The sequence below is a fragment of the Opisthorchis viverrini genome (genome assembly GCF_000715545.1).
Source record: "Opisthorchis viverrini unplaced genomic scaffold opera_v5_4, whole genome shotgun sequence".
NCBI classification, from domain to species: domain Eukaryota; kingdom Metazoa; phylum Platyhelminthes; class Trematoda; order Opisthorchiida; family Opisthorchiidae; genus Opisthorchis; species Opisthorchis viverrini.
Window position 1 is genome coordinate 4,566,708 of NW_008751660.1, and position 16,086 is coordinate 4,582,793.

Sequence of the window (16,086 nt, forward strand, 5' to 3'; positions counted from 1 at the left end):
GCCATTGTAAGCTTCAGCTTTTCATGTCGCCTTTCAGTTGTGCGGAAATCCCCTCACCTCGCTTAGCCATTTAGAAGCTAGTGGACCCAGAATTCAAACGAAACTATTGGAACCAGCACCTCGGGCACCTGCTGCACGGCACGACGTCCGATATTAACCTCCACTAGGAAGAGATATTCGAGGCGCTACTCAAAGCCATAACACGCTTTGCGGTGCACTCCAGCCAACCTCATCCAAACATTGGATCTCTGATAGAACTGCTTCTTTGCTGGAGACCCGGCGACAGATTCCCACTGGCGGCAGTCACAACGTTACCGGACGGCAGGTGAAACTCAGCAGCCATGCAGGTAGAGAAGCTATGTGGACCCGAAATGCCGAAGAAATGGAAGATGCAAAAATGCCGGAAACGTGCGCAAGCTTTTCCACTTGATTCGTTCTACTGGTCCTCGGGAACCTCTTGTTAGCCAAATAATTAGTGACCAACATTGCTCCTTTATATGCGACAAAGCAGAATGTTTGGACCGCTGGGCACAGTACTTCAAACAGCGATTCAGCTGCCCACCTGCTACCATCAGTCCGGAATCCCAGCCTTCAACAGTAAAGTGGCCCTTGAATCTGGAGCCGCCTTTGGCCGCCGAAGTGTCCAAATGTATTTCTCTACTCAAGCGTCATCGTGCTGCTGGTCTTAACGACCTTCTACCGGCTCTTTTCAAGGATGGCGGTGGATTCCTCGGCCGGTGCCTATCAAGCCTTTTTGGGCTTATATGAGAGAAAGAGGCTATTTCAGACAACTGGGGTGACACACACCTTGACTAGTGAGAAGCGAGTGGGATTTTGACCGGGTACATGTTGCCGTGACGACGTCTTCCTATTGCATCTGTGTTAGAGCAACGCCACGTGCACAGACGACTTTGATTTTAAGGGTGCGTTCAATTCTGTCAATAGAGCAATGCTGTTGACTACAGCTGCCCAACAGGGTATGCTGCGGATGTTTGTGAACATAATCTGACCTCCATGCGCGCATATTTCTGGGTGGGTTCAACTTCATCATTGACGAATTAATGAGGCGAATACTGGACGGTCTTCAAAATCCCGATGTTGTAATTGTTGCTGGTGAGAGCTTTGTCGACCTAGAGTGTGCAGATGACTTCACCCTCATCTCTGAATACCAAACGAAGCACAAGCTCTGTTGAATAAACTGACCATATTTTCGCACGCACCTTACATCTGATCTGTTGAATAAACTGACCATATTTTTGCACGCACCTTACACCTGCAAAGTGCAAAGTCATGCTTCCGAACGTGCAGTCTCTGAACATATCCCTTAGAAGTCAAAGAGATTCACAGGAGATTGTGGAAAATTTTACACACTTCTGTAGCTGTATTAGCTCCAACGAAAAGGTGCTTGAGGAAGTCGTTGCAAGGTCCGAATCACGGCTGCTAATTTGCGGCACTTGATGCATCGTGAAGGCATCTCACTGGATCTTAAGGGTCGTGTGTACCAGGCTACAACAAGGGTTGCATTATTGTATGGGTGCAGGAGAGTGCCTGTGCGGACAGACACCACCGATGCCTCATAAGCGTGCCTGGTTGCGGACGGCGTCAGCGTGTTGGCAACGAGGTTATTAGAAAACGGGTATTCGGTTGTACTGCAGGCACCTCAATCCGGGAAAACATCCAGCATCATCGACTACGATGGCTCGGCCATGTGCTACGCATGCTGAAACACCGTCCACCGAGACGAGTGTTGTTCTCCATGCCTCCTCCAGGATGGCGCAAACCGCGAGTTGGACAGCAAATGACTTGGCAGAAAGGCGTGAAAGAGATCACGAAGAGTTTGGGTGTTGTACGCCTTCCAGGATGGGGTTTCCGTGACCCCGTCTGTGCTTGGCTGGAGACGTTGCAAGAAATGGCGGCTAATCGATGTCAGTGGCATTCGTGTTGTCAGTTTCTTTCCAGGTTATTTGATTGGGCGTTTGTAGGTGTAGTCACCTCCGAATAGTCTACATAGACCAGCACTCGACCACCTCGCTCAGCCACTCTTTTTCTGTTCTTTTTACTCAAGGGCTTTAAATACAATTGGACGAATCCTTGGGTTGTATTGCGATGGGTGACGGCCCTATGGAGTCTCTAGTTAAAAGAACAAATTACTAATGTATGTCAGATCTAAAATCACTAGCAGAAAGTTCAATGAAATCTTAACTCAGTTGACAACAGGAATTTCCGTAGTTCCGCATTCCTTCGAACCATCACAGCAGAAAACGTGATTCTGTTTCCTGGTATTCCATACCTCCGGTAATTGAAATATTAACCCGCTGATGTGAATAGATGCGTCGTGTTTGCAGCTAAAATTTTTGCTCATATTGGAGGTTACTACCAGTCAATGGTAGTCAACCGGCTGTTGTTGAACACCTTTTGAAGAACCTCACCGATAGTGCTTGTGGTGTGTCCGTTTTCAATATGAGGTGACAACCGGAACTGGGATTCAAATGGGCCAAGGCATTGTCTTTCAAAAGAGCGACTTTGATAGAGTTGACAACAGTCATTATTTCTTCAATGGGTTGCAGCTGTTTAGTGTTTGTTTTGAACACTTCGGTTAGCGGCACTGGGATATCTGAGCAAAGTGAGATGAATGTATCGTAGTAATTTACCATACCCGAAAATCGACGAAGGCTCCGAGTTGGTTGAGGTTCAGGATTGTCTGATATGGCAGCGACCGGATCCCTCGGGGTTAATACGATGGCCCAGGAAATCAAGCTGGTTTGCTGCAAAGACACCTATCTGGGTTAATGGTGAAACAATGTTGTTGAAAGCGTTCGAAGGCAGTTTGCAAGCGTAAGTTGGTTTTCGATCTTTTTGCTTGCCACCAAGACGTTTTCCATTTGGACAAAAACGTAGTCTAAACCAAGCGGTGCCTGACCTAGGAAGTGCTTGAAGGCGTTCCGAAGATTAAAGGTCATGCGTGCGAATTCGAATAAACCAAACGGTGTAGTGATCGCCGTTTTCGGAATGTCGTCGAGGGCAACTGGTATGCAGTAACACGCATGGACAATGCCAATTTTGGAGAAAACAGTTTTGCCCTGTAATTGCAGTACAAAATCGTGGATATGTGGTATTTGGTAATGGTGAGTGACGGCACAATAAATAAGCGTCCGGTGGACGCCACATGGTCGCCAGTCACCAGTGGAACTTTGGGGACCAAATATAAGAGAGAAGCCTAACACGAATTTTGAGGCTGAATAATTTCGAGTCGCAGCATATGGTCAAACTCGGACTTGGAGATACGCAGCTTCTCAGGGTGTAGTCGTCGATGGCGGAAAAGATCCGGGAAACCAGCGGGCGTTATGTGGTGCTCGATGTTGTAGTGGTCTGGCTACCCACAAGCTACTTTATCCAAAGTGTGTGGCAAGGTAATTATTATAATATCGCTAGATTGAGTATACGGTAATAAAGATGCCGGACAAAACAGACTCAGAAATAATTGTTCTGTTTTAAATAGCTCATCGTTGGCCCAGGTCAGCGAATAAATAATAATCCATTCATGGTTGTCCAGTTCTCACTATAATACATTCCAAAGATATTCTGAAATGCTTTGATAATATTGTTAGCGCGAATGACCGCTGAAAGCGTGAGTAAAAACCAGAAGCGACTGTTGCAGCACGTGGCCACCTTTGTATTGCGCGTAACTGTACAAATGCGCGTTTTTGTAGTTTTCGTATTTAAACAAATAACTTTTATGTGATTGTCGAAGTATGTAATGCTGAAATAGAGTCAAAGGAGAGGTATGAACACCACACTAGTTCCTGTTAGAGCGTTGATCAGGAAAGGGGGACGCAAGCTCCGGTCGGCTAGGGATCTCACAGGACAATTGCAGCTATCGGATTATGCGCAGTTGGTAGCCAGTCGATAATAGGAGCAGACACACGGGGGCAGGAGGTGATATATTGATAACTGACTGGAACTGGTTCTATAGACAACGGGATAGTAAGCATCACGAATTAGTCGAAAGGACAATCAATACTGACCTAATCAGCAGGAGCAGAAAATAGCCAGTGTAACAGCAAGAATTTCCAGAAACAACAACGAGTAAGCACCAAACGACTTGCAAACGTACGGATACGAGCTGTCTTTTAGTGTAAGATGGCCGTATAGTGATAATGGCTAGGAAAACAATTAATGCTTTCAGGAGGTGAGGGAATGTCTTTGGATGATGGCGAGTTGCGGTGGCTCGTGTCTCTCGACTAATTAGATTGCCGTGTTCGGTCCGCTTAAAACAACTCTCGACAAAGACTATCTGGCAGGTGCGGTATGTATGCAGTCCAAAAATAGATTTTTTCGGGTGTCACGCTGGTGTAGTGGACGGCGCGTTCGCATACCATTTTGGAAGCTCTGGGTTTGATACCCAGTCGATCGGCTTTTCCGCCAGAGTGGACACGCAAAAACAGTTACAACTGAGACGAAATTGTAAGCAATGAAGGACGAGCAACAAATATTGCCATCGGTTGCCGATGAATAAGCATACCTCAAGTAGGAGTGGAACAGGGGGAAAGCGAACAGCAACGAAAACAAAACGGCGTTGTAATAAACGGGTTAAAAATTCACGTTACTCGTCCGTAGTTAGAAGACAAAGAACATTACCTGTGTTCACCGTTGACTCACAGGGGAAGTCAACAGGGGAAACGCTCGAATAATGGACATAATTAATCAAAAGGGTGCTCATCTCAAGTTTCGTAATCAGTTGAATGATGAGGGAAACGAACGTGTTTCCCGGAACGGCTAGTGAAATTAATCAGGTTGGCGGTATGGGTAGCTTGAGTAGGTGCGGATGCTGGTGGGTTGTGGGACTACTAAGCATGGCCGTGAGTGCTTCGATGAAGGCGAGCTTCAGGCAATCAATTGAAACTGTATCATGCTTTCCGGCCCTCTATAAAACGAAGTATTTGGAATGAAGTGTGGTGACATTGAAGTGACCATCATAATGGGATTTAGGTGGTTCCTTTGTTGCGTCATGTCGCTCAAAGGCAAGTGGTGCAGAAGGGAGATCGGTTGAAGCGTGCCTCTTTTGTGTTGGTCGTCTTATCGGTGACACAAGAAGTTCAAACAGGTGCTGTTTTAGACGATTGACGAATATGACGGATGAATTGTGCTCTGCTCAAGAAGTAGGAACCAGTTCACTGGGTAAACGTAAAGCTGCACCATACATAGTTCGGCTGGTGAAGAGTGAAGATCCTCTTTAGTGCTGGAAAGAAAAGAAAGTAAAAGGAGAGTTAAAGAAGGAGGAATCATTTGGCAGCCAATGCAGCTTTGAAGTTCGGATGTAAACGTCCAACTGGGCCATTGGAATAGGGCTTATACGCGATCGTCAAAATATGACAAAAACCGAAGTGCAGAAAATTCACGGAAAAGGTTACGCTGAAATCGAGAACCGCTATCGGTAGTAACAAAGGAAGGTATATCGAAGTTACTGACCCAATACCGCATAAACGAAAAGCCACCATTGCAGCTGGAGTGTTCGGAATGGGCATAGCCACTGGTTAACTGTTTAAACGAACAATCATGATGAGAATATATGTAAAAACGTTCAATGGGGAAGTTGGACCGAAGATACCAAGATAAACTTGCGTGAATCAAGCATCAGCAACTGCATATAAGTAGATAAATGTGTTCGTATGCCGAGTTACTTTACTGCGTTGACAGGCGACGCACTGTTTGACCCAGGCTGTTAGATCCTTATTCACGAAGGGCCACACAAAACGTGCGCCGGTGAGCTTATTTCTTGCTCCCATTTATGGATGAGAGGGTCCACGAACGTGCCCGAAACAACTAACCGGAAAGCTTCGGGAACAAGTGGGCAAGCTATGCCGGTAGACATAGCTGGGTTCCAGACTGGAAGGGTACAGGAGCTGAAGAAACTTTAAATGAAGGGAAGGATAGAATGGAAGAAAATTAGAATCAAGATGCTGAAGTTTCGTCAGTTTGACAAGGTTAAGCTGCTTTGAAGAGTGTAAAGTGTTGAAGTCTGGGCGGGATAGAGCGTCCGCAACGACATCGCCTGATCCCGGAGTGTGCCGAAAGCCGTAGTGAGTAGGGAAATATAGTTTAGATGGCTTATGTCGCGTGGTGAATAATGATCAGGCTTGGTGTTGAAACCACACTTAGGTGGCTTATGACCAATTTGAATGGTAACTGTCTTCCTATAGGCGAAGAAACCGGTGAACAGCAAGGTAAATTGCGAGTAATTCACGACGAAAAGTACTATAACGCGTTTGTCTAGCCTGGATGTTCTGCGAGGAAAGGGCCAATGGTTGAAATACGTTAGCAACTTGATGGAATACAGAGCCAACAACAGCGTTCGAAGCAACAGTTGTCAAAATAAACTTTGTGTTTTTGTGGGTATAGAGAAAAGATATTTTTGCGGCGGGAGAGATGGCTTGCTATGGTCTTTTGAAAGCAGTAATGGTGGTGGGGGCAGGGTAATGGATTTTTCTTTCGAGTCAAATAAACCGGTTGTTGGTATCGGTATCTGCACAATAAAGGATGAATCATCTGTATTAAGTGATGATTTGGATGATAGTGTTGGGCATGGGGCAAGATTCTGAGACCAAATTCCGATCGACTAATGGTGAAATACCGGTTGCGTCAATGGGCGACCAAGAAATGTAGGTTTGTAAAACCTAACAAGGATTCGTCAATGTTCAAACCTATGTTATAGGTGGGAAGGCGTTGAAATACCGGCCTGAGATGATCTAAATGCTCAGCTGGGAGGGGTGTTTGCAGTTAAAATTTTGCTTAGAGAAGGATACACAAAAAGTGAAACATGAAGGAAGGTTAGCATGCCCAAGGGACATTATGTCGCACAATGACGGATGAATTGTAGGGAGTTAGGAAGTCTGTGCCAAGGATGTCGGCTTAAAGGAAAATCCATTTGAAGGCACGTCGCAATCCGAAGTCAAACGTGGTAGCACACTAACTTCAGCTGCCACATATATGAGGACACTCAGACCACTTGAACGATCAGTGCTGTGGAATAATCCACCGGTGAAAGGTGGGAAAGACAGTCTTCACCGTTTCTGACTGGCTGGGGTGTTTAAAGGGCTGTTGAACCGCGGCTTAAATGAACGGAACGATTGGCGTTTACACGTTTAGGGATCTGTTGAAACGCGGCTTAAATGAACTGAACGATTGGCGTTTACACGTTTAGGGACCGAAGGATCGGTGATGCCAGCACCAATAGGAACGGGAAAGCGACAAAGGTCGAGGTCGTGGAGGCGGTCCGTGATTGTTGATTTCGAGCAATTTTAGACGATCAGTCAGAGTATCAAATCTTGTTTGCGGTTGTGAGTAGGCAAAATGTATGGGATCGGGAGCTGTGGACGTGGCAGGTGTTGGAGTAAGGCGGTGCTAACGGGATGACTGGTGTGAGTGCCGTGATTTTTGTCCTCCATTTGAGCTGGCTGATCAAGCCTTTGGTCATCAACCAAAGCACTGATGACGCAGGACATGCAGGGTGAAAATTATCGTGTCGTAGTTATTCCATGATTTCCACCGCCAGCCTATGGCCGTAGAGAAAACTGCACATATGGCGAATAAGTGGCGTCGGCGACCTGGCACCAATTTCAATTTGTGAATAAATCCCGTAGCATCTTAATTTCAGATGTTGCTGTCCAACAAATGACAGCCGCTTGAAGAGCGTCCTGGTTTTTTTTGGAGATTTCTTCCGATAGACCTACTTCTGTTGCTACGCCACTAAGGAGATGTTGGACAACAAAAAAAAGCGGAAGGCATGATGCGTAGAGCAGTGAAATCAGCACCGACTTGATGAAGCCACACGCTGGGATTTCTAGGATTGCGGTCTGGAAAACGGACGATAAAAGCATTCTCCATCAAATCTGATGAATAGCAGGTTGCATCCAGAATGACCGGGCAAAAAACCACGACGGCTTGAAAGGAAAAGATCAAAATATATCTAGAAGGACTCGAGTTCACCAAATTTGAAGTGGTCTAGCTGTCCGAAAAGTGACATTACCAGGAGAGTGTGGCAAAGAAATGAAAATAATGATCGCAGACTGCGTATACAGCATTAAAAATACCAGACGAAACAGACTCACAAATAATTGCTTTCTTTAAAATAGCTGGTCATTGGCCCGGGTCCGCGATTGAATGATAATGCAGTCATGGTTGTCCAGGGGTCTCCATTAAAACAGTTCCCATTGTGAGAAATTCCTAACATAGTCTGAAAAACTTTGATAATATGGTTAGCATATGAAACTTGCGAATGACCGCTGCAAGCGCGAGTAAAATAAGAGTCGGAAGTCAAAGCACGTGACTGCCGCATCCTAGACGCACACCCAAAATTTCAGAGAAACCACGGTCCGAAAAGTGGAAACTTAAGCACATCGCTTCAGAATCTGATGGCAATTATTCGGGTGCTCAAGATCTTTCCACGCAGCGGCAGCTTTATTAGATGTTATTTAAACAAACTGGGAGTTGTATTTTAACGGCTGGCGGTGGCTTCGCGCATTGTCTCTATGAGAACGGTGGGAAATCTTGTGGAAGAGCTGGTTTCATCGGCAAGCGTCCCATGAAAGCCAAGGAATTCGTCGCGGCCAGTAATTTTTTTATTTTCTGTGATCTACATCATACGTTATATCTGGATTAAGGCGAGGTTCGATCTTCACCAACATACCGAGCCACCAATAGTGCAGTTGGTGAACTCTTGGGTTTGTGAGCAGAACAAGCAGGCGGCACAATAAGACGGTCACCGCTCTCAATCCCCTGCACAAATTAAACGGATTGAAACGGTCTTCTGGGTGACGCGCTCGTCTGGGAAATACTAGAGATATAGCGAACCACGGGCAAGCCGTCAATGTGGGTATGGTAGTCGCGGTACCGTAATCGCGACGCCGTACTTGCGTCCATGGATAGCTCCGTACATGAACATCTTGGATAAGCCATTTTAGGTTTTCATTGTAGCTAGGATATTTTTAGGTCCATCGAGGGTTGGCAGTGGTTCATTGCTGCCATTTGAACGAAGTAATAAGACAACCGTGTCTACATTGGGGACTTGAAATAGGAAAAATTTCCGAAAGATTTGCTAAAATGCATTTTGATGTGAGCTAGAATGCCGCCCAAAGTAACGGAGTCAATAGTTGTCACAATTTTTGACTGCTTTAATGATACGACACCGCTTGGTTTCAAAAGCGATGATCGACATTCATGTATGCGGTCAATGCGAACTGAAGTTGGCATGTGATAATGACGGACGTGCATTGGCTAGAGCGTGTGCAACTAAGGCAGCTTGGAACTTGCGGAGACATCATATAAGAGATATTTGGTGTTGTTAAGTGCTTATACGGTGGGCTGACCTCAGAATCGGGCTGTTGCAGCCCAAAGGAAAGCGTGCAGCTTCTCAAAACCAGTTGCGTCTGAGGCACCGTATCACGTGTATTTGCTGGGCCCCTGTTAGCATCTTTTGTTCTTTTATCAACGAGGGTGGTGATGATGTTGTCCATTGGTGTGCGCCTTGCACCCACATAGTGTCACGTTATCATAATGCTGTTTATTCCCAACAGTTGGGTGGCGCACCTTCAGACATGTTCATAAGGTTACAGTCAAAATAAATGGTAGTAACAGGTAATGGAACAAGTGGGCGATAGAGTAAATTCAAGAGAGGGGGAAGCCCAGTTGCGAATGTTCTAGCAAACTGGGTATAGCAGTGCCATGCCATCACTGCACCGAAACACTTCGACTTCTAGACAGCCCCGTAACGGACGTCGTTAATGAGATGATTTGGCTGGGATGTGCAATTCTGTGGGGAGGAAATCCCGGTCCGAGAAATCCTCGGAAGTATAAAAAAATCTACGTAAGATGGCAGGCAATTTTTGATCCCATTTGAGAGGTAGTGTTGTGCGGCGTTTTATATACACCTGAAGTTGCATTAGTATTGGTTGTAGTGGTCAGGTGAGGTCACTGCTTGAAGCTGCAATGCTTGGGTCACGTTTGCTAATTTGGACCACCTATAACGTCAGGGCGGTATCTCTGTGATTATCAAGTACCGTGTGTGTCAGACTGCTGTACGGGCTGTTCTCTTGTATGGCTGTGAGACCTGGCCTGTTTGAGGAGCGGAAGCAGGGCGTTTTCAGGTGTCTCACATCGGTTGTCTCAAAACCATAGCTCGTGCTGGTCCGTAACGGCAAACCTGTAAGTTGATGGTTAGGCAGTGATTTTCTGGTTGTGGACCGGGGATTTCCACTGGATAATATCTCCCCGCAGTTTTCAGCTAGATCAACATTACCTGAGACCGTTGGATCGCACTATGTTTGGCTATCTTGCTGGCTCATTTATTAGGGTACAGCCGACATGACTTCGGAAGTGAAGATGGGTTGCAATACTTCGACATGAACGATGGGTTGGATGGAGCTCAGGATGGTGCCCCCTGTTGGTTAGATTGCTGCCGTATTTGAGTATGTGATGGTTACGGGTTTCAATCGGAAAGATCGAGTTGCCGATTTTATTAAGCTAGACTGTATCGGTATCAGTGAACAGAAATCGAGTGAAGCTGAGATTTAGCTCCAAACGAGCGGGTTTGACATCGGGGTACCCGCCCACTCACTGGATATTTGCTAAGGCTGCACCTGTGGGTCAGCGTTCGAGAACGCGTGTGGCCCTGGGATCCAAAGGCTCAATTCTACCCGACTGGGTCTTACGGCTGACAAGTGTACACCCATCCTGAGTTTTGACTTCGCTGCACCCAGTGATGCATATGGTTTCTGGATCCTGCTATCAAATCGTCGATGTACACACTGCTCTCTCGTTGTCACCGATTGAACTAATTGTGCAAGTGGTGAGTTTGCCTATATGACAGTAATTCTCCAGGTTTAGCGCGGGCACATACCGGGAGTAGTTGACAAAGTGATTAGTCAAGTACCTAGTGAGTTAGCCATCACAACTTTCCTGATTACGTGTTTTAAACGATATCGCGGATGACGCATTCGGATCATAATTGATTAGACATTTTTTGAGGAACACCGTCGAGTGAAAAACTGATAACAGGATCGAACACATTATAATTGTATCAGTGGAAACAATAGATAGAAACATGAGTTGCTAAATGTGATTGCGTATTTTTTAGGCATGGGTTTGGCAGGTGGACTGCGTATGAATATAAAGGACCGCCGTTGGTCGTAGGGTTGGTCTACTATGTATAGTTGGAACACTATGGACAGCTACAAGCATGGGCACAGGCCCCGGAGTTGCTAGGAGGGGCTTTGGCAGGTGATACCGAATAAAGGTATGGGTATGGGACACCGTGTTAACCACTGGGCTTGGCTACTGTGTATAGTTGAGGCCTCATACACAGTGTTGCATGTGGACACACGCCTAGCAATTACGATGAGTAGCCAAGGTAGGCGATGTAGATTACAGTTACGAGGATGACGGGCCTTCGATGGCCAATAGATTAGGATATCACGCATAGTTGGGGCCTCGTTTTTATCGGCCTGCATAGATACTGGTCTCTGGTGTTTACTATAGGTAGCAAAAAAGCGAGAGCGCATACAGTGATGGGTATTACGGGTCATCGTTGGCAGGTAGAATAGGACACTGCGCAAAGTTGAGGCCTGGGAATCAGCGCCGCATACAAGCACTGGCCTAGCAGTTTCAAATGGTAACCAAGTTTGGCAATGTCACGTGCAGTTAGGAGTAAGAAGATGGATTAGGTTACCGGTTATTCAACGCTGCACATGGACACAGACCTAGCAGGTACTGTAACGACCATTTCGAAATATTGAGCAACGAGCACCAAGGTTAGCAACCAAACAGGCAAAACTCCGAACGAATGGCTACGCAAATGTGCTGTACAATAAAAATGAAAGTAGTTACACGGAATACAAAATCATAAACCTCAACGGTTTTCGGCATACGGTGAGGTACTCCAAAAGGCAAGGAAAGCCGATATGGATCAATAGTCAACGCGTGACCAAAACCGCGTCTCAAACTCATGAATTAAAACAATATACAGCTGCCCAAGGTTTTGGTACAAAAATAGTATAATCAAAGCGGTAAAAACGATTGGCGCGGTAAGGAAAACGGAAAATATAGAGATCTTGTAAAACTGAAATAGAGTTCAATTCCACCAGTCCAAAAAGGGCGGTCCTTTTTAATTGTTAACTGGGAAGGCAGTCATTCAAGATTGGAGGCAATTTTAAATATATGTGAAGTTGCAACAGGTACCATAAGTTTCCAAGTAAGGCGAAATCGAGTACATTATGAAAGACCGTCATTGGCCATTGGATTATGTTAGTATGTATAAGTGTAATCTCATTACCAGCGTCGCACGTAGACGCAGGCCCAGCCGTTACAACAAGTGTTCGAGATGAGTGAAAACGAGTAGAGATATTACTATAAGGGGCCACCGTTGGTTATTGGATTATTCTACCGTGCATAGGCGAGGCCCCAAAATCAGCGTCGCTCATATACGCAGATAAGTAACCGATGTGAGTGGCAACGGCTGCCGGTATCCCTGCGGCTTTTTGGGGGNTCTACAGAGCGTCGTATTCATAGTAAGAATGATACCTGCAGCTATCTCGTAACGCTGTATTACCTACAGGCTAGTTATGCATATCTGGGAAAGTGGTTCATCTACATAGATGGCGCCCGCATAGCCACCGCACAGTTCATGCTGTTGTCTAAAAATGTTGTGCTTAATGGAAGTTGGGATCAATGAGAAAAATTATTGTGACCAGGTACACCAAACAAAATCATCTCATTTGTTAAATCTGAGGGGTGTGAATCAAATAAATGTTGTTGACCGATCTACCAGGGTGCAGTTTGCACTAGATGTTAGCTACAGGTTTTTTTCCCTGATGGACAACGAAGAACGCCAAAATACGCTAAGGTGCGATACCGTGTCTTATGTGTCTGCTTATGTCTACTTATCAAAGAACATAGTTAAGTTTGAATCGAGACCTTCAAAAACACAGTTGTCGAGTTTCTACCAGGCTTTTATTACAAGAACTGATGCGGGTAGTCAGAAAGAGGTTGTGTGACGAAATGTATGTCGATGATTGCGTTGAATTACATTACATTACGTTACGTTTTGTGATGTTAGGATTTCTCATTTTATAAGCGTCTAATTGCACATATTTCACACGGGGAGGAGAAAATCCTCTGAAATAAATTCAATAGATTGTTTTATGCTATTTTCTTGCGTGCAATTCAACCATTTGACTCGTTTCCTCCTTGGCTAATGCGCAAACGAAATTTCAACGCCCGCGCTTCCTGGCTTGTGTACAACTAACCAATCAGAATACTGGCTTGTACATGAATGGCATTCCACTTATATCATGTAAACCGGTAACATAATGCGAATTGTTGACATTCCGTGACCTAGGAATTTCGCTCACTCAAAAAAATGCTACCAGCAATGTGTCACTATATGGTGCAAATGGGTTTAACTTAATCCCCGTTAGTCACAATTTCGAAACCCTAATAGCTTCGGTGAGAATAATTTGGGTTTGCTCCTAGTTAGCGGCCACGAAATCCAGTACAGCAGAACCCAACACAATACACGAAGCACGGGCTGTCCAGTGCAGTTTTGTCTGCGGCAAAGGTACCAACTGACAGTCACCCCTAATTTTCTCAAACATACCCATAATTTGTCAGAATTTTTGTACGATCGGCTTCCGGTTGATCGACGGCTAACCGAAGGCGAGTTGGGCGCCTGCAAGACCCTTCTGAAATATGAAACGCCGGCGTGTGAGGCGCGGCAGTCTGCGGTCGATGAATTCGACAAAATTCTTACCCATCAAGATGTATTCAACTACCGCCGAGAAAGTCAACTGGCTTTGTTGGGTAGGTGCTGCATATTATTTTCTACTTTGGCAGATGATATGCCTTTGGTGCTGGGAAAACTCCGGGAGACCGGACATGTGCTTGTGTGACAGTAACAGGAAGGTCACTATAGCCACACACGCTGTTAGTGTTGTTCCGACGCTTTCCAGATGTATTGAATGTAGTGGATGAAACAGACCGCCTTGGGTAATTTTTTAAAACACCTTCTATTCTCCATACAAATGTAAGCTGTACATTTTATTGATAGCGGGAGGCATTGGAACCGGGCGTCCGGGTATGTATGCATTCGTAGAGGCCCAACAGTCTGCTCCCATGTGCAAACCGTTTGACTTATTCAAGGAAATGATGAGCGAAAATTCTCCAGTGTAGACTTTTGTTATGGACAACTTGGCCGCGAAAATGCGTGCCACGAGAGTCATGTTTGGCTGCGACGTGATGCTTTGCTATCCTCATACCCAAAAAGCCATCAGGAAGCACTAATGCATCGTTTAATATCCATGTAATTTTGGTCATGGACACGTTCTGCAAACCGCCGGTACATATTCCTCTACATTGCTCTCCTCGACAACACTGTACCGTAGGTCCCTTGTTAATCGTATAACAAGCACACAAATTTCAACAGCACCTACAGCTTCTGCGCCGCACCGACCCTCGGTTTGTTACATATCTTACGACCCGCTGGTTGTACATCACCCGAAAATGTACCATACACGCACAATCCGGAATGGTTCATATGGTAATTTGGCCAACAACCGTGTAGAGAATACGAACGGCCGTCTTAAAGACTCCGACACGTTGTAACATGCAATGCAAAGGGTGTCCTGGCACGCCGAGGGGCTCATGCAGGAATTTGAGTGCATACATCCCCCTGGCACGCCGAGGGGCTCATGCAGGAATACATCCTATCACTGTGACAGGCGGCAAACCCAAGATGGTTCTTAACATGGTCTGTCGAACTACCACATATGCATGCTCACTCGTGTTGAGGCAAATGGGGGCCGTAACCGCCTAGGCTGCCCTACGATAGTGTTGAAACAAACAAGGTGAGGTCAAGCTACGTAAGCTTCCAGACGGTTGATGCCTGTGCTGGAGCATGCACATACCCGTTCTACCAGGCGGTGTGACTCCCACGCATACACTTGTCCTCTGTATTTAGAGATCGGCCCGTTCCAAGCGGTAAAAACTATCCTCCATAGACTTTTGCTTACCTCCCTTCCCAATCCAGCAACGATGGCTATCGGAACACAAACTTTCGGAAAAAGGTGTACCCATTTCACTTGTTCCCGAACAATAAATGACAACTTTTGACGGTCTTCGTAAACAGTCGAACCGAGTGATGGAGTTCAGCAGCATTCATGTTCAAGCGACTGATTGTCCAGGGGCAAATCCTGCCGCGTCAAGGGTCAGAGTTTGCAACTGACGACCTGCATTGGTGGTCGAGGATACGGCACGTCAACCCAGATGGCGTTCTAGGGACGCGGACTTTGGCTTTTGTGTGCTCTGGCCGAATACTTTTAGTGACCGCTGGTGCTCCGACTGTTGCGATGGCGAACCTTGCCCGCTGTGTGGTGGTGCTATTCAGGCTTGTCTCAAAGATGAGTTCACATGAAAATAAATTACTCTTGGTTCTTAGCTCCGGGCCCATCCAGAAAAACGTGGAGCTGTGCTTTCTACCTGGTCCGCAAATAGGGCGCCTTACGATGTTGACCTGAACCAAAGCACAGAGTCCCAGCACAGTGTGTCCCGGAAGTCTGTGTGCGTCCGTGTTTTCGGGTCCAAGAATTGAACTACTCGACGGCCGTGGGCAAATGTCTGACAACTATGATAAACGCTGTAGAGTGCCGGTCAGATGAAAGAGACGAAGATGAGTTCATGCGACCCATCAGCTCCTGACAGTTAGCCTGTTAGAGAGACTCCGTGCATTTCATGTAAGCCTCATATTTTTTGGGGGATGAATTAAGTAGGCATGCGAAATAACCCCTGAAGAAGGCAGGGTGAGAACAAGCACCTACGGCATCATAGCCGCTGAAGTGCATTCTGGGGTGAGTATTCAGTTTGTCAGCCGCCCGCCTAATGGTGATATTTCGGTATCTTAATTATATCTTCCTCTTATTTCAGGACGTCAACGGCCAAATGATCACTCCCCACGAATAAGATTATGCGCCCCCGGGGGGAAATATGTTCTTTTCAAAACGACCAATATATCTCAACGTTTAGTGTTGTCCATTCTGGGCT

The 16,086-nt window shown here is 46.0% G+C and overlaps 1 protein-coding gene across 1 annotated transcript; it reads right to left on the reverse strand.

The window, feature by feature from the left end:
• Nucleotides 1-4,789: 4,789 nt before the first annotated feature.
• Nucleotides 4,790-8,225, reverse strand: T265_12556 (hypothetical protein; the record flags this gene model as incomplete). Its single annotated transcript, XM_009164280.1, is given in 4 exon segments — nt 4,790-4,924; nt 4,934-5,107; nt 5,119-5,239; nt 8,109-8,225. Coding segments are annotated over 4 exon segments (498 nt in total).
• Nucleotides 8,226-16,086: the final 7,861 nt, after the last annotated feature.